Here is a 26409-nt window from a genome sequence, read left to right as displayed (position 1 = left end):
TGTGTGTGTGTGTGTGTGTGTGTGTGACCAGATCTCCACCCAGTTGAACACTTTTGGGAGATGTTGGAGCGGTGCCTGAGACAGCGTTTTCCCACTATCAACAAAACACCAAATGATGGAATTTTTCATTGAAAAATGGTGTTGTACCCTTCTGATAGAGTCCCAGTGTCACGCCCTGACCTTAGTATTCTTTGTTTTCTTTATTATTTTGGTTAGGTCAGGGTGTGACATGGGTGATGTATGTGTTTTTTACCCTATCTAGGCGTTTTGTATGTCTATGGGTGTTTTCACTTGTCTAGGTGTTATGTATGTCTATCGTTGCCTAGATTGGTTCTCAATTAGAGGCAGCTGTTTATCGTTGTCTGTGATTGGGAACCATATTTAGGCAGCCATTTTTCCTTGGGTATTTTGTGGGTTATTGTCTACGGTTAGTTGCCTGTGTCTGCACTTGTTTATATATATATATATATATATATATATATATATATATATATATATATATATATATATATATATATATAGCGTCACGTTTGTTTAAGTGTTCTTTGTTAATAAATAGAAGAATGTATTCATTCTCCATTCAACAAGCGTGACATCCATGACACTTGTAGAATCTATGTCAATGAGCATTGAAGCTGTTCTGGTGACTCATTGTGGCCCCATTAAGATACTTTATGCTGGTGTTTCCTTTGTTTTGGCAGGTACCTGTATGTTATGATCTCAGTGGCCTGCAGTATTTCTCAATGTCCTGTTGAGACAGCGCAAATAACAGTGTGTTATAATACAGCTCTTACAGTCATCATTAATCTCACACCCGTCATGTCCCATACCAACACACAAACATAACTTCCCTTATTAAATCGTGTGCATACCATCGTCTTTATTCACATCTATACAATAGGCCTACTTATTCCAATGACGTTAAAGATCGAGACAAATGCTATATACCCGAATACATCAATCTTACTGTAATGTTTTGACAATGATTACTTTACCATAAACATGAAACACAAATATTTATTTCACGATGCTCGGTTGCAATGTGTGGGTGAATCAATTAGTAAATGTACTGTATTTTTATTTTTAAATGTCAAGCAGCAGTCTTGATAGGCTCCACAGAGTGGAACTCCTGTCATCTCATGTCAACAAACAGTAGACAGGCTGCCTGAAGCAGTGATGTCACAAGGAGACAACGTAGCCAAGCCCAGGATTGGCCTTCAGCTCACCCACGAGTCCCTCTGTATGTAGGTAACCATGACTACCGTCTGCCAAAGGCTGCACTCTCAACAGCTCCCTGGCTCCCACAATCAGGGGCAACTGAAAGACAACAGTAGGGACAGAGCTATTGAACAAGAGAGGGCTTGAATAGCAAGGTAAGAGGCAGCTTTTCATATGGTATACTTACTCACTAAAGATTCTGTTTTTTTGGTTATGGGCAGTATATTTTAAAAACGTTTATTTAACCATTCTAAAATATGAGTTACTTCTTAGGGTGCTTAACAGTAGGCCACATGTGAACTGTATATAGATAGAATACATGTACTCAGTGTACAGAAGGTTAATTCACACAGAAAACATTTAATATACATCCACATTTTGTTTTCCTTGTAAAAAATGTTTTTATTTTTTATTCTATTTGACTGCAACACAAACACAAGGCATTTGGAGTCCAGTCACAATGGTGTTATAATTAACCTCACTGCATTGTTAAAGATTGGGTGTGAACTCAGAGCAGAACAAACAAACACTGGAAAAGTCAAACGCATTTTTTCCCCCATGAATTGTGGTAATAATAGCAGACTACGAACTGCCACTAACATGAGACTCGATCAATCCTTGTCCCCTTTTTCCAACCCTCTGACCAGGACCTGTGGATACAGTGTGTGCCCGGATGGACTTGGCCCAGCTCTGGGGGGGTGAGAACCGCGGCCTCTCACACGTGGAAGGCAGCGACGACTGGGGTGATGAGTTAGGAGGACTGGGTGTTATACCCTTCAGTCATTCCCTCATCCCTCTCAGAGACTCTAGTCCACTCGTCCTCACCGATCTGGACATGTGGGACAGCAGGTCTCACTTTAAATCTCAGGTGAGGAACGATTTGTGATTTATGTAGGTGGCTTGTGATTTGTGTTATGAATGAATGATTTAGATCATGGTGAGGCGATTTTTGAGTGATGTTTTGTTCTGTTAGTCCTTAGCATGGAGTATGGCATGTAGGACTGGAGGGTTCCTCTCCAAAATGAGCACCGGGTGAGATATTAAGCTTTTTTTTGTAACTTTTAAGACATAATGTTAGTTTTTTTTTTAAATGTACTTCTATTCAAGGCTGCACCTAGACTCTAGGTTGGTTTGAGCACTGCCTTTCACCTTTAAAAAGGTACGTTTACTCAAGCCGCTTGTATGATTTGAAATTGATGACATCTGTTTCATGTGTCCTAGCACCTCCACTAATGGCAGAGACAGTGGCTTCAGCAGACAGAGTGACCCAGGGCTGGGTAAAAGAAGATGGCAGTCGATGTCTCGCCTGGCCCCCGAGGGCGCACCCCGGTCCCTCTCCCCTGTCTCCCCAGGGGTTGAGCTGAGAGCAGCCCTGGAAGAGAGTGGCTTTAGGTATGAGCCTTTATAATGCCTTATAGCAAGGTACTTAGAGACATAATATATTATAACCCTTTATAATGCCTTATTATAATGTAATTAGAGAGACATAATATATTATAACCCTTTATAATGCCTTATTATAATGTAATTAGAGAGACATAATATATTATAACCCTTTATAATGCCTTATTATAATGTAATTAGAGAGACATAATATATTATAACCCTTTATAATGCCTTATTATAATGTAATTAGAGAGACATAATATATTATAACCCTTTATAATGCCTTATTAGATAGACATAAACTGCTTTATTATAAGCCTTATAACAAGGCATTACAAATATCATGGATAAATATAAGGTATTTATGTTATCTTATTATAAGGTAAGGTAAGGTACTACTTAGGGTGACATAGAATGTTACAAAGCCTTATAATAAGGTATTATAAAGTCTCGTATACACTTATAAACCTGTAATAAAGCATTGTATCTGCAGGCGAGCAGAGCTGGTGCAGAGGCTGCGGGAGGCCCATGGACGTCTGGACAGCCAGACAGACCTGCTGAAGAACAGAGACACACAGCCGCAGCATAGCAGTAGTACTGCACAGCTGCTGGAGATGAAACACAAGGTAAGTGAGAAAGATCTCTGGACTTTAAAAAGAGATATTCTGCGGTTTATTGAATCAGAAGGTCTACGATCTCTGTGTACACTCTGAACTTAGAAACTATCTGGCTTTAATGATTCAGAAAGTCTACTATCTCTGTGTACACTCTGAACTGGTCTTTAATGGTCATAATGTACTTTTAACTTCTACCCAGGACAGCCAGAGTCCCCTCTCAAGGGTTCTTCCTTCTTTGAAGTTTTTCAACACCATTGTACCTGCACTTGTTTTTTGGAGTCTAGACCAGGCCTTGTGTGGTCTTTGGGGTTCAGGCCAGGCCTTGTGTGGTCTTTGGGGTTCAGGCTAGGCCTTGTCTGGTCTTTGGGGTTCAGGCCAGGCCTTGTGTGGTCTTTGGGGTTCAGGCTAGGCCTTGTCTGGTATTTGGGGTTCAGGCCAGGCCTTGTGTGGTCTTTGGGGTTCAGGCTAGACTTTGTCTGGTCTTTGGGGTTCAGGTCAGGCTTTGGCTGGTCTTTGGGGTTCAGGTCAGGCTTTGTCTGGTCTTTGCAGTCTAGGCCAGGTTTTATCTGGTATTTGGGGTGTAAACCAGGCATTGTCTGGTCTTTGGGGTGTAAACCAGGTTTTGTCTGGTCTTTGGGGTGTAAACCGGGCATTGTCTGGTCTTTGGGGTGTAAACGAGGCTTTGTCTGGTCTTTGGGGTTCAGGCCAGGTTTTGTCTGGTCTTTGAGGTTCAGGCCAGGTTTTGTCTGGTGTTTGGGGTTCAGGCTCACCCCTCAACCCGTTTGTCCCACAGCAGCTGGCAGATGCAGTGAGTGCTCTTGAGCAGGAGAAGGAGGCAGCTGAGTTGAGCCGGTTTGAGGAAAGTCGACGTCGCGGAGAACTGCAAGACAAGTGAGTACAATGACTAAGCCGCTAAGAATGGCATTCATGGCATTGAATGAGTTCATGCCATTCCCAAATCCCAGTGTAGATGAACAGGACAGCTATTCACCATGCAGGGGCCATTTCCATTTCAATTCAGTCATTTCAGAAAAATATATATAACTTAACTTCCTGAATGGACTGAATTGAAATTAAATTTACCCCAACCCTGGTATTCACCTCAGTTTTCAAACCTGATATAAAGACCTCCCAAAAGAGACGTCAGTAAATTCCATTTATATGTACATCTGAAGGGTTCTTCGACTGGAGATGGACATGTTGAAGATGAGGTCAAACCTGAGTGTTATCAAACCTGCGGACCCAAGAACTAACAACAACCCACTCAGCAGGACCTCACCTGTTACACAACAAGACGTGTTCAGAGAGGTACTCTGTTTAAACCTCATTGGACAAAACTCTTTGGTCCCAGATCTGTTTGTGCAAATCCTCTGATTGTTGTCATAACGACCATAAGAGTTGATGCAGCACAAACAGATCTGGGACCAGGTGACTTGTGGATAATCTTGTTTAGAGTAAAACCCCACTTATGTTTCAACTTTAAGCAGCACTACATCCACATGGATGTGTCTGTGTGTCCGTGTGTCCTTGTGTCCTTGTGTCCGTGTATCTGTGTGTCCTTGTGTCCGTGTGTCCTTGTGTCTGTGTGTCTATGTATCTGTGTGTCTGTGTGTCCGTGTGTCTGTGTGTCTGTGTGTTCGTGTGTCCCGTGTGTCTATGTATCTGTGTGTCCTTGTGTCCTTGTGTCTGTGTGTCCTTGTGTCCTTGTGTCCTTGTGTCTGTGTGTCCCGTGTGTCCCGTGTGTCTATGTATCTGTGTGTCCGTGTGTCTGTGTGTCTGTGTGTCTGTGTGTTCGTGTGTCCCGTGTGTCTATGTATCTGTGTGTCCTTGTGTCCTTGTGTCTGTGTGTCCTTGTGTCCTTGTGTCCTTGTGTCTGTGTGTCCCGTGTGTCCCGTGTGTCTATGTATCTGTGTGTCTGTGTGTCCATGTGTCCATGCAGGAAAAGCACAGAGCAGAGAGAGAGCTGTCCAGACTGAGAGAGGCCCTCAGAGAGGCCGAGGAGAGAGCAGAGGCCCTGGAGACAGAGAGAGACCTTCAGCAACTACACACCTCTAAAGAGGTTAGTCCAACAACAAGCCTCGTCTAATGTAGTTTCTGTCCCAAATGACACCATGTTCCCTGTCGTGTCCACAACCTTTGACCAAGGATTAAAGGCCCTAGTCTGTCTGTGTAGTTTTGCCAACTCCTGTGTTCATTGTTAACATTTTATTTTATTTTAAATGCAACCTTTCTTTAACTAGACAAGTCAGTTATGAACAAATTCTCATTTACAATGACGACCTACCGGGGAACAGTGGGATAACTGCCTTGGTCAGGGGGTAGAACGACATATTTTTACCTTGTCAGCTTGGTCGATTCGATCCAGCAACCTTTCGGTTACTGTCCCCAACGCTCTAATGAACAGGCAGCTTTTAAATCATTGATGTACATCAGGAGAAAAAGGGGTCAGAGAACACTTCCTTGTGGTACTCCACAGTTTATAAAGACTCTTCTATTCCTATTCAATTTAGTATCTTTCCCACTCTGTCTCCAGCCTCATTCTATAATATAATAATAATAATAATAATATATGCCATTTAGCAGACGCTTTTATCCAAAGCGACTTACAGTCATGTGTGCATACATTCTACGTATGGGTGGTCCCGGGGATCGAACCCACTACCCTGGCGTTACAAGCGCCATGCTCTACCAACTGAGCTACACAGGACCTCATTCTCTCCCTACCTCCCACTCTGTGTCTCCAGCCTCATTATCTCCCTACCTCCCACTCTGTGTCTCCAGCCCTGTTCTCTCCCTACCTCCCCCTCTGTGTCTCCAAGGCTACAAAACACACGCTGAAGCACTTTTCACCGACCGTTCTCTCCCTACGTCCCGCTCTGTTTCATCCAGGCTCAGAGGACGGTGTTGAACCAGACAGAGGAAGTGAACCAGAGATTGGGTCGGGCCTTGCAGACCCACAGTGAGCTGCAGGACCAGCTGAGTGAGGCATGCAGTAAGCTGGGGCAGGCCACTCTGGTGAGTGGCAGGGTTGGGATCAATTCCATTTCATTTCAGGAAACCTTTGTTCATCACTCAAAGGGACATACAGCATGAACTCTAGTCCTGGACTAGAAAAAACATAGTCAATGGACGTTCTTTTTAATCCTGAGGACTGAGGTTAATCAGTGTTTGGGAAACCAACCCAAAGTCCTCTTTCACTTCACCGACTGGTCCTAACCACCCTCTCTGTCGAGCAGGAAAGGGACCTTCTGACCTCCAAGGTGTTGCGGCTGGAGGACAGTGTGGAGGACCTGAAGATCAAGCTGACCGGGGCCATGTCTGACAAGGACCGCTTACTGCAGGTCTCTATCCATCCTCTGTCTACTAGCTAAACACTGTGGCCCCGTTCCTAACTTCACATCCATGTATGATGAGTTATCCTGCAAATCTTCCATTAACATCCAAAGCGTGATCGTGATCATCGAGATAAGGGCATGCATCTCAAGTATAACGATGCAAAGATCCAAAAGTATTTGTGCATAGATGCTTTGTCTCGATGAACACCTGCGTATGTTCTGTCATGTATTCTGTACAGGAGAAGGCAGACCTGCACCAGCATGCTCAGGATCTGGAGCTGCAGTTGGAGAGGGCCCAGAGAGGCAGGGAAGGCTACACAGACCAGGTGTGTGAGCTCAGCAACCAGCTGGCTGAGGCCAAGGCTCACACCAACAGACAGGGGCAGGAGACTATGCAGATGAAACAGGAACTTCTGACTGTGACAGAGGTGTGAAGTTTGAATGAACTTTGGTTTGGTTATGGACTGTGACGTAGCAGGTTTAAAAAATTCTGGGAATAAAAATTTTAAAAATGTGAAACGTTTCTATTAAAACATTTCTGAAACGTTCCGTATATATTTACCAGAACAATGGACTCTAAGAGGTGAAACTTTCTATTAAAACCCTATTTCTGGTCCCAGTGCTGTACCTGTTGGTTCCACTTGTTGAGCTGAATGGTTTTGTACTCTGTGACTGAATTTTCTTCCTTGCTTAAGTGTTCCGTATCCCGTCTGAATGTTTAACCACATCTATCTCTTTGATATCGGACAGATGAATGAAAAGATGACATCAGAGCTGGAGATGGTCAGACAGAGGCTGGAGTCCTCATTGGCTCAGCTGCATGAGCTGGGGGCGGAGAGAGTCATCCACGTCAATCTGATCGCAGCTCTGGAGACGGAGCGCTCGCAGCTGATCGGAGAGAAGCAGGAGTTGACGAGTGCTATTGGACGGGATGGAAGACAGGAGGAGGAAGTGACAGAGTTGAGGGAGAGTTGTTGTCAGCTCAGGTGAGAGGAATAACAGACTGCAGATGTAAATTTGGAGATCATCACTTGGTCGCTCTGGATAAGAGCGTCTGCTAAATGACTTAAATGTAAATGTAAATGTATCATAGCCTTAAGCTCAAATCAACCCCAAACTGTGACGCCGACCCCTAGGTCAAGATCCTGACTGTATTTCCGCCACACTGGCAGTCATGAGTCATGAGTCATGACCGCAGTAAAATTCCATGTGACCGTTGAGTCGCAGTAATCTCCTCTTGTTCGCTTTGTACATGCGTTGGTAGTACCCAATTTACTAATGACCATCAGGTCACTAATGGTCTGGTACTCAGGGCTCTATTGTCCCTCCATCAGGTCACTAATGGCCTGGTACTCAGGGCTCTATTGTCCCTCCATCAGGTCACTAATGGCCTGGTACTCAGGGCTCTATTGTCCCTCCATCAGGTCCTAATGGCCTGGTACTCAGTTCTCTATAGTTCCTCCATCAGGTCCTAATGGTCTGGTACTCAGGTCTCTATAGTGACTCCATCAGGTCACTAATGGCCTGGTACTCAGGTCTCTATTGTCCCTCCATCAGGTCCTAATGGCCTGGTACTCAGGGCTCTATTGTTCCTCCATCAGGTCCTAATGGCCTGGTAATCAGGTCTCTATTGTTCCTCCATCAGGTCCTAATGGCCTGGTACTCAGGGCTCTATTGTCCCTCCATCAGGTCACTAATGGCCTGGTACTCAGTTCTCTATAGTTCCTCCATCAGGTCACTAATGGCCTGGTACTCAGTTCTCTATAGTTCCTCCATCAGGTCCTAATGGTCTGGTACTCAGTTCTCTATAGTGACTCCATCAGGTCCTAATGGCCTGGTACTCAGGTCTCTATTGTCCCTCCATCAGGTCACTAATGGCCTGGTACTCAGGTCTCTATAGTGACTCCATCAGGTCCTAATGGCCTGGTACTCAGGGCTCTATTGTCCCTCCATCAGGTCACTAATGGCCTGGTACTCAGGTCTCTATTGTTCCTCCATCAGGTCCTTCTAGTTCTCTCATCAAGTGATCATCTGAAACAGGCCCTAGAGGCTAGATTTCTAGAGTTCTTTGGAAACTTTAGTTGTGAATAGTAGTTCTCTCATCAAGTGATCATATTTTCACCCATTTAGACTGTTCAATTTAATATTGTCTGAACTATTATGCAAAATTTGTTTTGATTTAGAATGGCCCATTATCAAGCAGGGGGGGGAGTAATCAGTTTGCACTCCACTTGCTAAATGAGGCTGTTTTCTCACAGGTTTTCAAACATACAGTGTAAACTACTCCGGTTATTTCACTCCAGCATCAACCACTGTTTGAGTAGCATGCAGCTTCTTGCTGCTTGACAGGTGATATTCCTCTTGATAGGTGATATTCCTCTTCATAGGTGATATTCCGCTTGACAGGTGAGATAATAGCCAGATAACATACAGTATCTAGTCTGATAAATGAACAAGCCTACAGTCTATAGCTAGATAACATACAGTATCTAGTCTGATAAATGAACAAGTCTACAGCCTACAGTCTATAGCCAGATAACATACAGTATCTAGTCTGATAAATGAACAAGTCTACAGGCTATAGCCAGATAACATACAGTATCTAGTCTGATAAATGAACAAGCCTACAGTCTATAGCCAGATAACATACAGTAGACCAACTCATATTCTGTTCTTCTGAAATACATTTTCTTCATATCATAATGTTTCTTTAGACCTGAATAAAATAAATCATGGATTTATTGTGATGGTGTAATATTAAATTGATTTATTAGACTTTAAAAAATACATTTTTTAATGTAGAGGGTCCCAAGGCTTGTTTGTGTGGAGGCCTGGAGTTGTTAAACGTGTTTATGCTAATTAACGGTCCATTACCGTGAGACCCGTTTTTTAACTTTTGCATGACAATGACCGGCTGACACAATTTCATGACTGCCACAGACCTATTTACACCTATCCAATCCTCTCAGATCTACACAAGTGCATTGTGGGTAGAGGCTATGGGGTTGATTTGTGTTTCGTAATGTCTTTAACACAACAACTATGGACATGCATTAATGATAGGATTGTCATCGTTAACGTCAATAACATCACATCCCATCACCAGTGAATCCCAGGATGCCTTGGAGTCAGAGAACCAGAGGCTGCACGAATGCTGCCTGACCTTGGAGGCGGAGCTCCTGGAAAAGGAGGAGGGGCTGTGTCAGAAGGGGAAGGAGCTGCAGCGGTTGGAGGCTGAGTCGGCTCAGAACATGGAGGAGCTGAGGGGTGTGGCCTCACACTGGAGCGAGAAGTGGCAGGATGTGGCTATGGCGTTACAATCCACCCAGGCAGAACTAGAGGAACTCAGAGAGAAGAACCCTGGAGATACCGTAAGATGAGATTGTCTCTAATGTACCGTGACTGCAGAATAAATAAAAACAGTAAATTAAATCAAATCGGTCAATCAATTGAGCAAGCAATCATCTTATTTTACGTACCCTAGCTGTAGACACAAAAAAACTATTTCAACGTGATCGCTTATTGATCCTAAGTGTTCTGTATTGTTGAGATCCGTGTAGTTGTGTGATTTGTGGCTTTCAGCTTCAAGAGGAGGTGGTGGGACGCCTGAAGGTGGAGGTTGAGAGACTTCAGACGCAGGGACAGAGAGACAAGTGAGCGTGGACTATCCGGACGGACATTTCGATTCGACCGATCTATGAATCCCAGACATTTCAAATGTCTATAATTAACCATAACATGAATGTGTTCTTCGTTCAGGGAAGAGATTCAGACTCTTCATCAACACTGGGCCAGTAAAGAGGCAGAGCTGAGCAGAGTCATTAAAGATGCCGGTTCTCTGCTGAAGGTAGAGCTGAACGCTTGTAAACAACAGTTGGAGCTGGAGAGGAGCCGGACTCAGGCTCTACACAACAGACTCAAAGTTAAAGACAACCCTCATATCTTGGGTAAAATGTTTAATTTATTCATGAATTTGTTCAGCAATTCATTTATTCATAAATAACGCCTGGAGGGCCGCAGGTGCGTCATGTTTTGGATTTAACCGACCTGGATGAGCAGGTGTGAAAAAATGTAGACAATCACTGATAATGATCAATTAACTAAGTTTCTCAGTGTGCTGCCTAGTTGTCTCAAAATCCTGCAGTACCAATGGCACTCCAGGAACAGGGTTACCAAACCCCTGGAATAGAGTGAGGATCTCTGTCTGTGGTGCCAGTGGTGCACTTTAAAAGACAAGGAGTTGACACTGTTGTCCTCTGCAGGTAAGGGAACGGTAGAAACGTTTGATAAAGGGACAGAGACAGAGTGAGTATGATCCCATTCTTCTATTAAATATATCACAATGATGTATTTTCTACGAACGTAGAACCAGGACGACTTGCACAAGCATAGTAATGTATGAATTATGAAGAATCTAAATATCGTATGTCTCTAGATTCTGAATGCACTTAAATGCATCTTGATTTACCCACAGAGACGCAGAGAGACACAGAGAGACACAGACACAGAGACACATTACATGGAGACATAGAGTGACACAGAGAGATACAGAGAGACACAGAGTGACACACGGATACAGAGACACATTACAAGGAGACACAGAGAGACACAGAGAGACGGGGACATAGAAACAGAGACACAGAAACATTTTCATTTTGTCTTTCCTAGTATACCACCACAGACACGGGGTGAACAGGTCTCGCTGGAAGAGCTCGGCCAGGTGAGGGCAGAGCGACAGATGGTCTCCATGGAGGAGGTAGATGGGGCACAGGTGAGGGCAGAGCTACTGGAGGAGGTGGATGGGGCCCAAGTGAGGGCAGAGCCACTGGAGGAGGTGGATGGGGCCAGGTGAGGGCAGAGCTACTGGAGGAGGTGGATGGGGCCAGGTGAGGGTAGAGCTACAGATGGTCTCCCTGGAGGAGGTGGATGGGGCCAGGTGAGGGTAGAGCTACAGATGGTCTCCATGGAGGAGGTGGATGGGGCCAGGTGAGGGTAGAGCTGCAGATGGTCTCCATGGAGGAGGTGGATGGGGCCAGGTGAGGGTAGAGCTACAGATGGTCTCCATGGAGGAGGTGGATGGGGCCAGGTGAGGGTAGAGCTACAGATGGTCTCCCTCTAGGAGGTGGAGGGGGGCCAGGTGAGGGCAGAGCTACTGGAGGAGGTGGATGGGGCCAGGTGCGGGCAGAGCTACAGATGGTCTCCCTCTAGGAGGTGGATGGGGGCCAGGTGAGGGCAGAGCTACTGGAGGAGGTGGATGGGGCCAGGTGAGGGCAGAGCTACTGGAGGAGGTGGATGGGGCCCAGGTGAGGGCAGAGCTACTGGAGGAGGTGGATGGGGCCCAGGTGAGGGCAGAGCTACTGGAGGAGGTGGATGGGGGCCAGGTGAGGGGCAGCGTTACATAAAGGTGTGGGACATGTTGAGGGACAGAGACACTAAAATGGAGGAGCAGCAACATGAACTACAGTCAGCCAGGGGACAGGTGGGGTAGACAGTTAATCAATCAATTAAACAATCAGACACTTTGTTCATGTGTTTCCCTCTTCTGCACATCCTGACTGCCATGAGGTGTCACAGCTAAATAGTGAACTTCAGAGGCTGGAGCTGGAATTGGCAGAGAGAGAACAGCACCTGAGGGAGAAGTATGTTGAGCCTTATCTGTAACATGTACATTTGGAAAATGAACAGCTAAATTAAATCTCTCACAGCTAATCCAAAGATGACCCACGACGAGAGAATGTAATCTGACGTGTCATTGTCCCGTTTACAGGGAACATGCTCTGAGGAGTCTGGAGAGACTGGGAGATGCCGAGAGGACAGAGGCGCAAATCAAGGTTTCTACACTGGAGTTGAAGGTATTGAAGGCCTCTGATCACTTTTCAAGGGAATTACTGTATATATTTGACGTTTTGTTCATTATGAAAGATACCTCCCACTTTCTCTCTCTCTCTATTTTGCTTTTTCTATCACTCTTTCTTCTCCCCCCACTCTCTCTCATCGCCACAGTTGATTAACCTAAAGGAGCAGGCCGGTGGCGAAGGTCTATGTCATGGAGGCCAAGAACAAGCTCAGCACACTGACTCACTGAGGGCTCAGCTAGAGGGTAAGGGGTTTCTATGGGAACAGCAGGAGAAGACAGTGGAATCATTGCACTTCAGCGTTGAACTTCTCTCACACACTTTGTCTTGCTCACAGAGAGCAGGACGAGAGCCAATCAGCTGCAACAGGAGAGAGACCAGGCAGTTCAGAGGCTACAGACTCTACGCCGGCTACATCAGGTAGACTATACACATACACAGTGTTCCACCAGGTAGACTATACACACAGACAGTGTTCCATCAGGTAGACTATACACACAGACAGTGTTCCATCAGGTAGACTATACACATAGACAGTGTTCCATCAGGTAGACTATACACATAGACAGTGTTCCATCAGGTACACTATACACATAGACAGTGTTCCATCAGGTAGACTATACACATAGACAGTGTTCCATCAGGTAGACTATACACACAGACAGTGTTCCATCAGGTAGACTATACTCATAGACAGTGTTCCATCAGGTAGACTAATCATATAGACAGTGTTCCATCAGGTACACTATACATATAGACAGTGTTCCATCAGGTAGACTATACACATAGACAGTGTTCCATCAGGTAGACTATACACATAGACAGTGTTCCATCAGGTAGACTATACACATAGACAGTGTTCCATCAGGTAGACTATACACACAGACAGTGTTCCATCAGGTAGACTATACTCATAGACAGTGTTCCATCAGGTAGACTAATCATATAGACAGTGTTCCATCAGGTACACTATACATATAGACAGTGTTCCATCAGGTAGACTATACACATAGACAGTGTTCCATCAGGTAGACTATACACAGACAGTGTTCCATCAGGTAGACTTTACCTACAGACCGTGTTCCATCAGGTACACTATACTCATAGACAGTGTTCCATCAGGTAGACTAATCATATAGACAGTGTTCCATCAGGTAGACTATACACAGACAGTGTTCCATTAGGTAGACTATACACATAGACAGTGTTCCATCAGGTAGACTATACATAGACAGTGTTGCATCAGGTAGACTATACACATAGACAGTGTTCCATCAGGTAGACTATACACAGACAGTGTTCCATCAGGTAGACTTTACCTACAGACCGTGTTCCATCAGGTAGACTATACACAGACAGTGTTCCATCAGGTAGACTTTACCTACAGACCGTGTTCCATCAGGTAGACTATACATATAGACAGTGTTCCACACTCTAGTACGAGAAACCGTTAGCTTAGTCCCAGATTGTGTTTTGCAGCATACCAAATAACAAATAGGCAAGGGTAAAACACTACCATGTCTCATTAAAGCTACTGAGGAAAGAGTCAGTTTATCCAGACAATATGAGTCATGCCTTTCCGTATCTACAGGCTACGGAACAGGAAGCAGCTGCTGGCAGCAAGAAAGAGAGAACGGTTTGTGTGGATAACATAGTGAACCAGGATAAACAGAGAAGACTGGTAACAGAACAGGTACAGTAGACTGTTAGAACAGGTACAGTAGACTGTTAGAACAGGTACAGTAGACTGTTAGAACAGGTACAGTAGACTGTTAGAACAGGTACAGTAGACTGTTAGAACAAGTACAGGTACAGTAGACTGTTAGAACAGAACAGGTACAGTAGACTGTTAGAACAGGTACAGTAGACTGTTAGAACAGGTACAGTAGACTGTTAGAACAGGTACAGTAGACTGTTAGAACAGGTACAGTAGACTGTTAGAACAAGTACAGGTACAGTAGACTGTTAGAACAGAACAGGTACAGTAGACTGTTAGAACAGGTACAGTAGACTGTTAGAACAGAACAGGTACAGTAGACAGGTAGAACAGGTACAGTAGACTGTTAGAACAGAACAGGTACAGTAGACTGGTAGAACAGGTACAGTAGACTGTTAGAACAGAACAGGTACAGTAGACTGTTAGAACAGAACAGGTACAGTAGACTGTTAGAACAGAACAGGTACAGTAGACTGTTAGAACAGAACAGGTACAGTAGACTGTTAGAACAGGTACAGTAGACTGTTAGAACAGGTACAGTAGACTGTTAGAACAGGTACAGTAGACTGGTAGTACAGGTACAGTAGACTGTTAGAACAGAACAGGTACAGTAGACTGTTAGAACAGAACAGGTACAGTAGACAGGTAGAACAGGTACAGTAGACTGTTAGAACAGAACAGGTACAGTAGACTGTTAGAACAGAACAGGTACAGTAGACTGTTAGAACAGGTACAGTAGACTGTTAGAACAGAACAGGTACAGTAGACAGGTAGAACAGGTACAGTAGACTGTTAGAACAGAACAGGTACAGTAGACTGGTAGAACAGGTACAGTAGACTGTTAGAACAGAACAGGTACAGTAGACTGTTAGAACAGAACAGGTACAGTAGACAGGTAGAACAGGTACAGTAGACTGTTAGAACAGAACAGGTACAGTAGACTGTTAGAACAGAACAGGTACAGTAGACTGTTAGAACAGGTACAGTAGACTGTTAGAACAGAACAGGTACAGTAGACAGGTAGAACAGGTACAGTAGACTGTTAGAACAGAACAGGTACAGTAGACTGGTAGAACAGGTACAGTAGACTGTTAGAACAGAACAGGTACAGTAGACTGGTAGAACAGGTACAGTAGACTGTTAGAACAGGTACAGTAGACTGTTAGAACAGGTACAGTAGACTGGTAGAACAGGTACAGTAGACTGTTAGAACAGAACAGGTACAGTAGACTGTTAGAACAGGTACAGTAGACTGTTAGAACAAGTACAGGTACAGTAGACTGTTAGAACAGAACAGGTACAGTAGACTGTTAGAACAGGTACAGTAGACTGTTAGAACAGGTACAGTAGACTGGTAGAACAGGTACAGTAGACTGTGAGAACAGGTACCTTAGACTGTTATAACAGGTACAGTAGACTGTTAGAACAGAACAGGTACAGTAGACTGTTAGAACAGGTACAGTAGACTGGTAGAACAGGTACAGTAGACTGTTAGAACAGGTACAGTAGACTGTTAGAACAGGTACCTTAGACTGTTAGAACAGGTACAGTAGACTGTTAGAACAGGTTCAGTAGACTGTTAGAACAGGTACAGTAGACTGTTAGAACAGGTACAGTAGACTGGTAGAACAGGTACAGTAGACTGTTAGAACAGGTACAGTAGACTGTTAGAACAGGTACAGTAGACTGTTAGAACAGACCAGGTACAGTAGACTGTTAGAACAGGTACAGTAGACTGTTAGAACAGGTACAGTAGACTGTTAGAACAGGTACAGTAGACTGGTAGAACAGGTACCTTAGACTGTTAGAACAGGTACAGTAGACTGGTAGAACAGGTACCTTAGACTGTTAGAACAGACCAGGTACAGTAGACTGTTAGAACAGGTACAGTAGACTGTTAGAACAGGTACAGTAGACTGTTAGAACAGGTACCTTAGACTGTTAGAACAGAACAGGTACAGTAGACTGTTAGAACAGAACAGGTACAGTAGACTGGTAGAACAGAACAGGTACAGTAGACTGTTAGAACAGGTACAGTAGACTGTTAGAACAGAACAGGTACAGTATACTGTTAGAACAGGTACAGTAGACAGGTAGAACAGGTACAGTAGACTGTTAGAACAGGTACAGTAGACAGGTAGAACAGGTACAGTAGACTGTTAGAACAGAACAGGTACAGTAGACTGGTAGAACAGAACAGGTACAGTAGACAGGTAGAACAGGTACAGTAGACTGTTAGAACAGAACAGGTACAGTAGACTGGTAGAACAGGTACAGTAGACTGTTAGAACAGAACAGGTACAGTAGACTGTTAGAACAGAACAGGTACAGTAGACTGGTAGAACAGGTACAGTAGACTGTTAGAACAGAACAGGTACAGTAGACTGGTAGAACAGGTACAGTAGACTGTTAGAACAGAACAGGTACAGTAGACTGTTAGAACAGGTACAGTAGACTGGTAGAACAGGTACAGTAGACTGGTAGAACAGGTACAGTAGACAGGTAGAACAGGTACAGTAGACAGGTAGAACAGGTACAGTAGACTGTTAGAACAGGTACAGTAGACTGTTAGAACAGGTACAGTAGACTGTTAGAACAGGTACAGTAGACTGTTAGAACAGGTACAGTAGACTGGTAGAACAGGTACAGTAGACAGGTAGAACAGGTACAGTAGACAGGTAGAACAGGTACAGTAGACTGGTAGAACAGGTACAGTAGACTGTTAGAACAGAACAGGTACAGTAGACTGTTAGAACAGGTACAGTAGACTGGTAGAACAGGTACAGTAGACAGGTAGAACAGGTACAGTAGACTGTTAGAACATGTACAGTAGACAGGTAGAACAGGTACAGACTTATAGAAGCTCCTCTCTTTGGTGTATTATTTGATAATTACATCATTATTTGGATGACCAGCTGAAGAGTCTGTTTAAGGATCGTGAGCAGTTGGGTCAGGTCTATGGTAGATCAGCAGGAGGAGGAGGAGTTCTGCAAGACTGGGCACCGAAGTCAAAGGTCATCAAGGTAAGCTTAGATGTACAAAATATTGATGTTTTGTTCCCCGAGCCACTTAGTTATAATTTTTGCCTTATGGCAAGGTGCTCCATCATGCTGGAAAAGGCATTGTTCGTCACCAAACTGTTCCTGGGTGGTTGGGAGAAGTTGCTCTCGGAGGATGTGTTGGTACCATTCTTTATACATGGCTGTGTTCTTAGGCAACATTGTGAGTGAGCCCGCTCCCTTGGCTGAGAAGCAGCCCCACACATGTATGGTCTCAGGATGCTTTACTGTTGGCATGACACAGGACTGATGGTAGCGCTCACCTTGTCTTCTCCGGACAAGCTTTCCGGATGCCCCAAACAATCGGATAGGGGATTCATCAGAGAAAATGACTTCACCCCAGTCCTCAGCAGGCCAATCCCTGTACCCTTTGCAGAATATTAGTCCCTGATGTTTTCCTGGACAGAAGTGGCTTCTTTGCTGCCCTTCTTGACACCAGGCCATCCTCCAAAAGTCTTCGCCTCACTGTGCGTGCAGATGCACTCACACCTGCCTGCTGCCATTCCTGAGCAAGCTCTGTACTGGTGGTGTCCCGATCCCGCAGCTGAATCAACTTTAGGAGATGGTCCTGGCGCTTGCTGGACTTTCTTGGGCGCACTGAAACCTTCTTCACAACAATTGAACCGCTCTCCTTGAAGTTCTTGATGAGCCGATAAATGGTTGATTTAGGTGCAATCTTACTGGCAGCACTCTCCTTGCCTGTGAAGCCTGTTTTGTGCAAAGCAATGATGACGGCACGTGTTTCCTTGCAGGTAACCATGCTCTACAAAGGAAGAACAATGACTCCAAGCACCACCCTCCTTTTGAAGCTTCCAGTCTGTTATTCGAACTCAATCAGCATGACAGAGTGATCTCCAGCCTTGTCCTCGTCAACACTCACACCTGTGTTAACGAGAGAATCACTGACATGATTTCAGCTGGTCCTTTTGTGGCAGGGCTAAAATGCAGTGGAATTTTTTGGGGGGATTCAGTTCATTTGCATGGCAAAGAGGGACTTTGCAATTAATTGCAATTCATCTGATCACTCTTCATAACATTCTGGAGTATATACAAATTGCCATCATACAAACTGAGGCAGCACTTCGTGGAAATTTATATTTGTGTCATTCTCAGAACTTTTGGCCACGACTGTACACTACCGGTCAAACGTTTTGGAATACCTATTTCTTTATTTTTACTATTTTCTACATTGTTGAATAATAGTGAATACATCAACACTATGAAATAACACACATGGAATCATGTAATAACCAAAAAAGTGTAAAACAAATCAAAATACATTTTATATTTGAGATTCTTCAACGTAGCCACTCTTTGCACACACTTGGCATTCTCTCAACCAACTTCACCTGGAATGGTTTTCCAACAGTATTGAAGGAGATCCCACCTGGGGTCCCACAGGTAGACTAGTGGTTAGAGTGTTGGACTAGTAACCGAAAGGTTTCAAAATCAAATCCCCGAGCTGACAAGGTAAAAATCTGTCGTTCTGCCCCTGAACAAGGCAGTTAACCCACTGTTCCTATGCTGAAAACTTGTTGGCTGCTTCACTCTGCGGTCCGACTCATCCCAAACCATCTCAATTTGTTTGAGGTCGGGGGATTGTGGAGGGCAGGTCATCTGATGCAGCACTCCATCACTCTCCTTCTTGGTAAAATAGCCCTTACACAGCCTAGAGGTGTGTTTGTCATTGTCTTTTTTACCCCTTTTTTCTCCCCAATTTCGCGGTATCCAATAGGTCTTTTCTCATCGCTGCAACTCCCGTACGGACTCGTGAGAGGCGAAGATTGAGAGCCATGCGTCCTCCGAAACACAACCCAACCAAGCCGCACTGCTACTTGACACAACGCACATCCAACCAGGAAGCCAGCCGCACCAATGTGTCGGAGGTAACACAGTACACCTGGCGACCTGGTCAGCGTGCACTGCGCCCGGCCCGCCACAGGAGTCGCTTGTGCGTGAGGAGACAAGGATATCCATGCCGGCCAAACCCTCCCTAACCCGGACGACGCTGGGCCAATTGTGCGTCGCCCCATGGACCTCCCGGTCGTGGCCGGCTGCGACAGAGCCTGGGCTCGAACCCAGAATCTCTGGTGGCACTGTGATGCAGTGACTTAGACCACTGCGCCACCCGGGAGGCTTATTGGGTCATTGTCCTGTTGAAAAACAAATTATAGTCCCACTAATCCCAAACCAGATGGGATGGCATATCGCTGCAGAATGCTATGGTAGCCATGCTGGTTAAGTGTGCCTTGAATTCTAAATAAATCACAGACAGTGTCACCAGAAAAGCAACCCCACATCATAACACCTCCTCCTCCATGCTTCATGGTGGGAACTACACATGCGGAGATCATCCGTTCACCCACACCACGTCCCACAAAGACACAGCGGTTGAAAACAAAAATCTCCAATTTGGACTCCAGACCAAAGGACATATTTCCACAGGCTAATGTCCATTCCTCATGTTTCTTGGCCCAAGCCACCAACAAACTTAGTTAATCCTGGTGTCCATTAAAATAACATAAAATTGATCAGAAATACAGTGTAGACATTATTCATTTTGTAAATGACTATTGCAGCAGGAAACAGATTATTTTTAATGGAATATCTACATCGGCGTACAGAGGCGCTGTCACGATCGTTGTTGTAAGACTCGGACCAAAGTGCAGAGTGGTTTGGTTCCATCATCTTTTATTAGAATTGAAACACACAGAAAACAAATGAACAAATAAAGTGCAAAAACTAAACGTGAAGCTAATGTAGTGCTCCCAGACAACTATACATAAACAAGATCCCACAACAAACAGGTGGGGAAATGGCTGCCTAAATATGATCCCCAATCAGAGACAACGATAGACAGCTGCCTCTGATTGTGAACCATACCAAGCCAACCTCTTTAGACTAGTTGAATATCTGGAGTATCAGCATTAGTGGGTTCGATTACAGGATCAAAATGGCCAGAAACAAATCATTTTCTTCAGAAACTCGTCAGTCTATTCTTGTTCTGAGAAATTTCACAAGGTATTGGAGTGGCCATCACAAAGCCCTGACCTCAATCTTATAGAATATTTGTGAGCAGAACTGAAATAGCGTGTGCGAGCAAGGAGGCCTACAAACCTGACTCAGTTACACCAGCTCTGTCAGGAGGAATGGGCCAAAATTCACCCAACTTATTTTGGGAAGCTTGTGGAAGGATACCTAAAACGTTTGACCCAAGTTAAATCATTTAAAGGGTTTCTACCAAATACACTCAATTAGTATGTAAACATCTGACCCACTGGGAATGTGATGAAAGAAATACAAGCTTAAATAAATAATTCTCTACTATTATTCTGACATTTCACATTCTTAAAATAAAGTGGTGATCTTAACTGACCTAAGACATGGCCTTTTTACTTGGATAAAATGTCAGGAATTGTGAAAAATTGAGTTTAAATGTATTTGGCTAAGGTGTATGTAAACTTCCAACTTCAACTGTATGTAGTAGGTATATCTAGCAGGTATATGTAATATTATCAGGTATATGTAGCAAGTATATGTAGTTTGTATATGTAGCAGGTATCAGGTATATGTAACAAGTATATGTAGCAGGTATATCTAGCAGGGATATGTAGCAGGTATATGTAGCAGGTATATGTAGCAGGTATATGTAGCAGGTATATGTAGCAGGTATATGTAGCAGGTATATGTAGCAGGTGTATGTAGCAGGTGTATCTAGAAGGTATACGAGTGCCTTGCTTCAATCTACTCCTCTTTCTCTCAATCAGAACTCCCTTGACACACTACACAGCCAGAGGAAGAGAGAGAAGGAGCTGATGAGGGAGCAGCAGCAGCAGTTTGCAGGACTGGGGCCTGTGTCTGAGGAGCAAGAAGAGGAGGACGACCCAGAGAGGGAGGTGGAGGAGGAGGTGACTCGCCTTAGGGAGGAACTCCACACCGCGGTAAGAAATCCTTCAAACATGTAGTATGACGGCATTTATGTAGTGTTTATGAACACTTAATGAATGACCCTATAAAGCCTTAATAATGCCATGTGTTTACTATACTAACTGAGTGATAAATTAGCATCTGGACTCAACATGCAGAAACGAATATCATTAAAATGGCAGCATGATATTGCATGTAGCCGCTCACACACTGAAATGACATCCTGCCGTGTCCCTGGCTTGCAACTTATCCAGCAGTTTTCTTCTCAACGCATAAACGCACACACGCACGCACGCACGCACGCACGCACGCACGCACGCACGCACGCACGCACGCACGCACGCACGCACGCACGCACGCACGCACGCACGCACGCACGCACGCACGCACGCACGCACGCACGCACGCACACACACACACACACACACACACACACACACACACACACACACACACACACACACACACACACAAACACTTATTTAACCCTGGCTTCTGTCTTTATTCAAACAGAAATGCAGGGGAGGGGGGAGGAGGGAAAAGGAGGAGGGGAGGGGGAGGAGGGAAAAGGGGAGGGGAGGGGGAGGAGGGAAAAAGAGGAGGGGAGGGGGGGGAGGAGGGAAAAAGAGGAGGGGAGGGGGGGAGGAGGGAAAAAGAGGAGGGGGGAGGAGGGAAAAAGAGGAGGGGAGGAGGGAGGGGGGGGGGAAGAGGAGGGGAGGGGGAGGAGGGAAAAAGAAGGGGGAGGAGGGAAAAAGAGGATGGGAGGGGGAGGGAGGGAAAAAGAGGAGGGGAGGGGAGGGATGGGAGAGATAGAAGATGGAGGGGAGTCAGAAGGTGTAGGGGAGGGGAGAATGAGGGAAGAGAGGGAGGGTGTGAGGAGAGAGAGAGAGAGATGGGAAGAAAGATAGGTGGAGGGCAGAGAGAGATGGAGGGAGAGAGAGAGAAGGGCAGAGAGAGAGAGAGAAAGAAAGGCCGTTGCCATTGAGAAAGGCCGTCGGAGGCAAACATGGCTCTCAAGAGAAGACAGGCTATGTGCTCACTGCCCACAAAATGAGGTGGAAACTGAGCTGCACACTGAGCTGCACTTCCTAACCTCCTGCCAAATGTATGACCATATTAGAGAGACATATTTCCCTCAGATTACACAGATCCACAAAGAATTCAAAAACAAACCCAATTATGATAAACTCCCATATTTACTGGGTGAAATTCCATAGGGTGCATCACAGCAGCAAGATTTGTGACCTGTTGCCACAAGAAAAGAGCAACCAGTGAAGAACAAACACCATTGTAAATACAACCCATATTTATGCTTATTTATTTTCCCTTGTGTACCCTTAACCATTTGTACATTGTTGCAACACTGTATATATACATAATATGACATTTGTAATGTCTTTATTGTTTTGAAACTTCTGTATGTGTAATGTTTACTGTTAATTGTTATTGTTTATTTCACTTTTGTTTATTATCTACCTCACTTGCTTTGGCAATGTTAACACATGTTTCCCATGCCAATAAAGCCCCTTGAATTGAATTGAGAGAGGTGGAGGGCAGAGAGATGGAGGGTAGAGAGAGAGAGGTGGAGGGCAGAGAGAGAGAGATGAGAGAGAGGTGGAGGGCAGAGAGAGAGAGAGAGAGAAAGGTGGAGGAGAGATAAATGAGGGGCAGAGAGAGAGAGAGGTGGAGGGCAGAGAGAGAGAGAGAGATGGAGGGCAGAGAGAGAGAGAGGGGTGGAGGGCAGAGAGAGGGGTGGAGGGAGAGAGAGAGAGAGAGGTGGAGGGCAGAGAGAGAGAGAGAGGAGAGAGAGAGAGAGAGAGAGAGAGAGAGAGAGCTGAGAGAGAGAGAGAGAGAGTCTGAGAGAGAGGTCTGAGAGAGAGAGGGCTGGAGGGAAGACAGAGAGAGAGAGAGAGAGGGCTGGAGGGAGAGAGAGGGCTGAGAGAGAGGTGGAGGGAAGACAGAGAGAGAGAGAGAGAGAGAGAGGTGGAGGGAAGACAGAGAGGTAGAGGGCTGAGAGAGAGAGAGACTCCATAATCACTCCTCTGTGAAATGCATCACAATAATAATCTGACGTTACTTGTTATACTGGGAGGAATAATCCCATTTGTGGCTGAGGAGACTGGCTGACCTGGCCAGAGGCACAGATACCGACCACATGTGCTTCCACAATGGCCCCCTTTTCCCTCTATAGTGCACTACTTTTGACCAGAGCCCCATAGGTGCACCATATAGGGAATAGGGTGTCATTTGGGACTCCGACCACATCTGACAGACTAACTAACTCCCTCCTCAGAGTAGAAGAGGCCTGGACAAGAAGTTGACTTGCTTCCAAAGGGTGGCGCTACAGAGTAATGTTTGTAGCCTTACAAAACATGCCTCAAATTGGGACACATTTCTCGTCAGACCCCCCCCAAAAAAAAATCCCACATTTGAAAAATGTAACTAAGCGTCGTTCCTTTGCCATACACTCTTAGGAAGTGCTATCTAGAATTTTAAAAAGGTTATTCGGCTGTACCCATAGGAGAACCCTTTGAAGAACCCCTTTTGATTCCGAAAATGGTTCTACACGGAATCAAATAGGGTTCTCCTATTTGGGAGAACCATTTTGAAACCTTTTTTTCTGAGTGTAGAAAGTCTGGTCAAATGAAAGGAGTAGATCTGTAGATTCAACCTTCAGTTCAACTTAAAAATCAACCATTTCCCTCCATACCAGATGTCAGCGACGAGTGTGGAAATCAGCAATCTGAAAGAGAGAAATGAAAACCTCCAGAAAGGTGAAAGATGTGAATGAATCAGTCCCATTAGACATCTATCTAGGCTTCTGATCTGTGTGTGGAAGTCTTAGATCTCAGTGGGTAGTGGCAGTGTACAGTACCAGTCATTTAACATTACATTACATTTAAGTCATTTAGCAAACGCTCTTATCCAGAGCGACTTACAAATTGGTGCATTCACCTTATGACATCCAGTAGACACACTGACTCATTCCAGGGTTTTTCTTTATTTTTTGTTGAACTATTTTCTACATTGTAGAATAAAAGTGAAGATATCAAAACTATGAAATAACACATATGGAATCGTGTAGTAACCAAAAAAAAGTGTAAAACAAATCCAAATATATTTTAAATTTGAGATTCTTCAACCTAGTCACCCTTTGCTTTGATGACAGCTTTGCACACTCTTGGCATTCTCTCAACCAGCTTCATGAGGTAGTCACCTGGAATGCATTTTTGATTTGTTTAACACTTTCTTTGGTTACTACAAGATGTCTTATTTCATCGTTTCGATGTCTTCACTATTATTCTACAATGTAGAAAATAGTTTTTAAAAATTAAGAAAAACCCTGTAATGAGTAGGTGTGTCCAAACGTTTGACTGGCGCTGTAGATACAGCTGGCAGATTTGGAATGGTTTCAGATGGTAGTTTTCTGACCCTGGCTATGCCTAACCTTAACCATACCTTAACATTAACCTTGCCTTAACCAATTTCGATCACTCTGCTTGACCTTAACCATTGGATCTGCTGACTGAATATCCAATGCTTAGGATTAATGTGTGTGCTTAAAATCCATGTGCTTATGTCCTCCAGAACAGGGGCATACCGGTACCCAAAACTGGACTAGTACAGTATAATTGTCAGCTTAGCATTTGATAATCAAACTGACATAATGCAAATCAAAAACTGCTCAGGCTTCCTTCTAGATCTGAGTTGGTTTGTTATTCCAGACATGTTAAAGTGTTCGGGTGAAGAGAACTCAGAACCCAGAGAGGGCAACACAATTAATTAAACAATATCAGCACCCAGAACCACATTTTGAGACTACTCAGGAAAAACATTTACATCACTTATTTTTCCGATGGAATGCTTCCAGGTTGAAAGAAGCATTATGACATCACTTGACGTGACCCTCCCCTCAGAGTGGTTTATGGGTAAAGCCTCTGTTCTGGATCTCTGCCGCTTTTTCTGATTTGAAATGGCTTCGGAAATGATCGTGTTTGACATCATTACATCAACAGTCCGTCATCTACTAAACTGAAAAAAAAATATTTAAATGATGTTGAATTAATCTGATTCCATGTGTGCTGTTATGTTGACCTGACCTTACCAAGCTAGGCCACAGTAAAACCCCTTATGAAGGCTTTAGGCCGAAATGGTTTTCAAGTGATCAATGCCCATTACATCTAAAAAAAATCCATTTGGGTCTTTAGAACTTGGGATTTTTTTAAATTACTTAACACTTTTAGTTTGGTTTGATTTCCCTGTTTTCCTGACCCAGCCAAGCTAAGGTTTACGCCACAGATCCAAGGGTTGGGCGCCACAGCGTCTAACTCTTCAGAGAAGAGCACGTCAGAGAGCGAGGAGCCTCTTCTATTGGAGAGAGACATGCAGAGTGGATCATCATCATCATCATCATCACCACCACCCCGCTGGGAAGATGGAGTGTTCCTGGCTAGGCAGGTGCAGATCGGCAGCCCTGAATTGGAGGGGGAGGAAGAGGAAGATGGAGGCTGTGGCTGATGCATACCTGGTCCTAATTTGCTCCCTACCCCTTCTCCTTGGCCCTTAACTACTTCAAGGTTGTCAGATCTGAAGCATCTATATACATAGAAGCAGTATTGTTGTAGAGCTTCCACTATATTGCTTCCACCCCTACAGATCTGCAAACATTGAAGCTAATGGAGTCCTCAGTCTGCGTGTGAAGTCTTACTATAGTCATGCAATGATACAAATCCTAAAAAGATTGTACAAACCAGTGTTAACGTCAATCTACTGATTAGTGGTTATAAATGTGGTGCTTTTGTTGATGATTAACAATGAAACAGGAAGTGAAATGTGTTCCATTGATAATCGTGAGATGACAGAGGATGATTTTCTATAATACGCTATATAAGCTAATGATCCACATATAGGGCTGTGTAATAGTAGTAATGTTAATGTGGTTAATACATTAAAACTACAATGTTACCACATACAACACATACAATTCTGGAGGTTTGTGACTTTCCCGTTTTGTTGTAATTAAAAAATGACTGCGTTAACTCACATGATTGTTTGAAATTGATTTAGAATGAGAACGATCTGTCATCCAACTCCCTGATTAAGGACAAATGTAAGATCTCATTAGTCTTGAGTTGAACAACACTTTTTATTTCAGATAATGTACAACTCACAAAGCTACAAAAATGTATTGTATGCAGTGTAATCCACTCGCATGATATGAGGCCTTATACAGTGGGGAGAACAAGTATTTGATAACCTGCAAAATCGGCAGTGTTTCCTACTTACAAAGCATGT

At 44.3% G+C, this 26409-nt stretch overlaps 1 protein-coding gene across 8 annotated transcripts; it reads left to right on the top strand.

Annotated features, from left to right (window-relative positions):
* Positions 1 to 1273: 1273 nt before the first annotated feature.
* LOC124032058 (golgin subfamily A member 6-like protein 22) lies at positions 1274 to 26157 on the top strand. 8 transcript variants are annotated; one of them, XM_046344099.1, is made up of 26 exons: positions 1274 to 1373; positions 1866 to 2086; positions 2192 to 2250; positions 2440 to 2610; positions 3098 to 3230; positions 4018 to 4112; positions 4397 to 4529; positions 5161 to 5280; positions 6111 to 6236; positions 6458 to 6562; positions 6796 to 6984; positions 7307 to 7542; positions 9663 to 9927; positions 10139 to 10209; positions 10316 to 10503; positions 10819 to 10861; positions 11225 to 11327; positions 12122 to 12195; positions 12324 to 12408; positions 12560 to 12656; positions 12749 to 12831; positions 14003 to 14104; positions 17044 to 17151; positions 20955 to 21128; positions 23828 to 23888; positions 25391 to 26157. In XM_046344099.1, exons 2-26 carry the CDS (start codon positions 1892 to 1894, stop codon positions 25630 to 25632), a joined length of 3258 nt encoding a protein of 1085 aa, XP_046200055.1. In that variant the 5' UTR covers positions 1274 to 1373; positions 1866 to 1891; the 3' UTR covers positions 25633 to 26157. The 8 variants fall into 8 exon arrangements, with proteins under 8 accessions (XP_046200055.1, XP_046200102.1, XP_046200092.1 ...); XM_046344146.1 differs by having other exon boundaries at positions 4015 to 4112; positions 6796 to 6882; XM_046344136.1 differs by having other exon boundaries at positions 4015 to 4112; positions 11225 to 11276; positions 12131 to 12195.
* Positions 26158 to 26409: the final 252 nt, after the last annotated feature.

The sequence above is a fragment of the Oncorhynchus gorbuscha genome, linkage group LG01 (assembly GCF_021184085.1).
Source record: "Oncorhynchus gorbuscha isolate QuinsamMale2020 ecotype Even-year linkage group LG01, OgorEven_v1.0, whole genome shotgun sequence".
Classification (NCBI taxonomy): domain Eukaryota; kingdom Metazoa; phylum Chordata; class Actinopteri; order Salmoniformes; family Salmonidae; genus Oncorhynchus; species Oncorhynchus gorbuscha.
Note: the sequence above shows the minus strand (reverse complement) of the source record. Positions and strands in the feature narration are given on the sequence as shown.

What these genes read in the sequence shown, in the direction of transcription:
- LOC124032058 (XM_046344089.1), top strand. Translation starts at nt 1,892, where the DNA reads ATGGACTTGGCCCAGCTCTGGGGGGGTGAGAACCGCGGCCTCTCACAC. An exon ending in GGTCTCACTTTAAATCTCAG is followed by an intron (nt 2,087 to 2,191) that starts GTGAGGAACGAT and finishes TTGTTCTGTTAG; the next exon opens with TCCTTAGCATGGAGTATGGC. An exon ending in CTCTCCAAAATGAGCACCGG is followed by an intron (nt 2,251 to 2,439) that starts GTGAGATATTAA and finishes CATGTGTCCTAG; the next exon opens with CACCTCCACTAATGGCAGAG.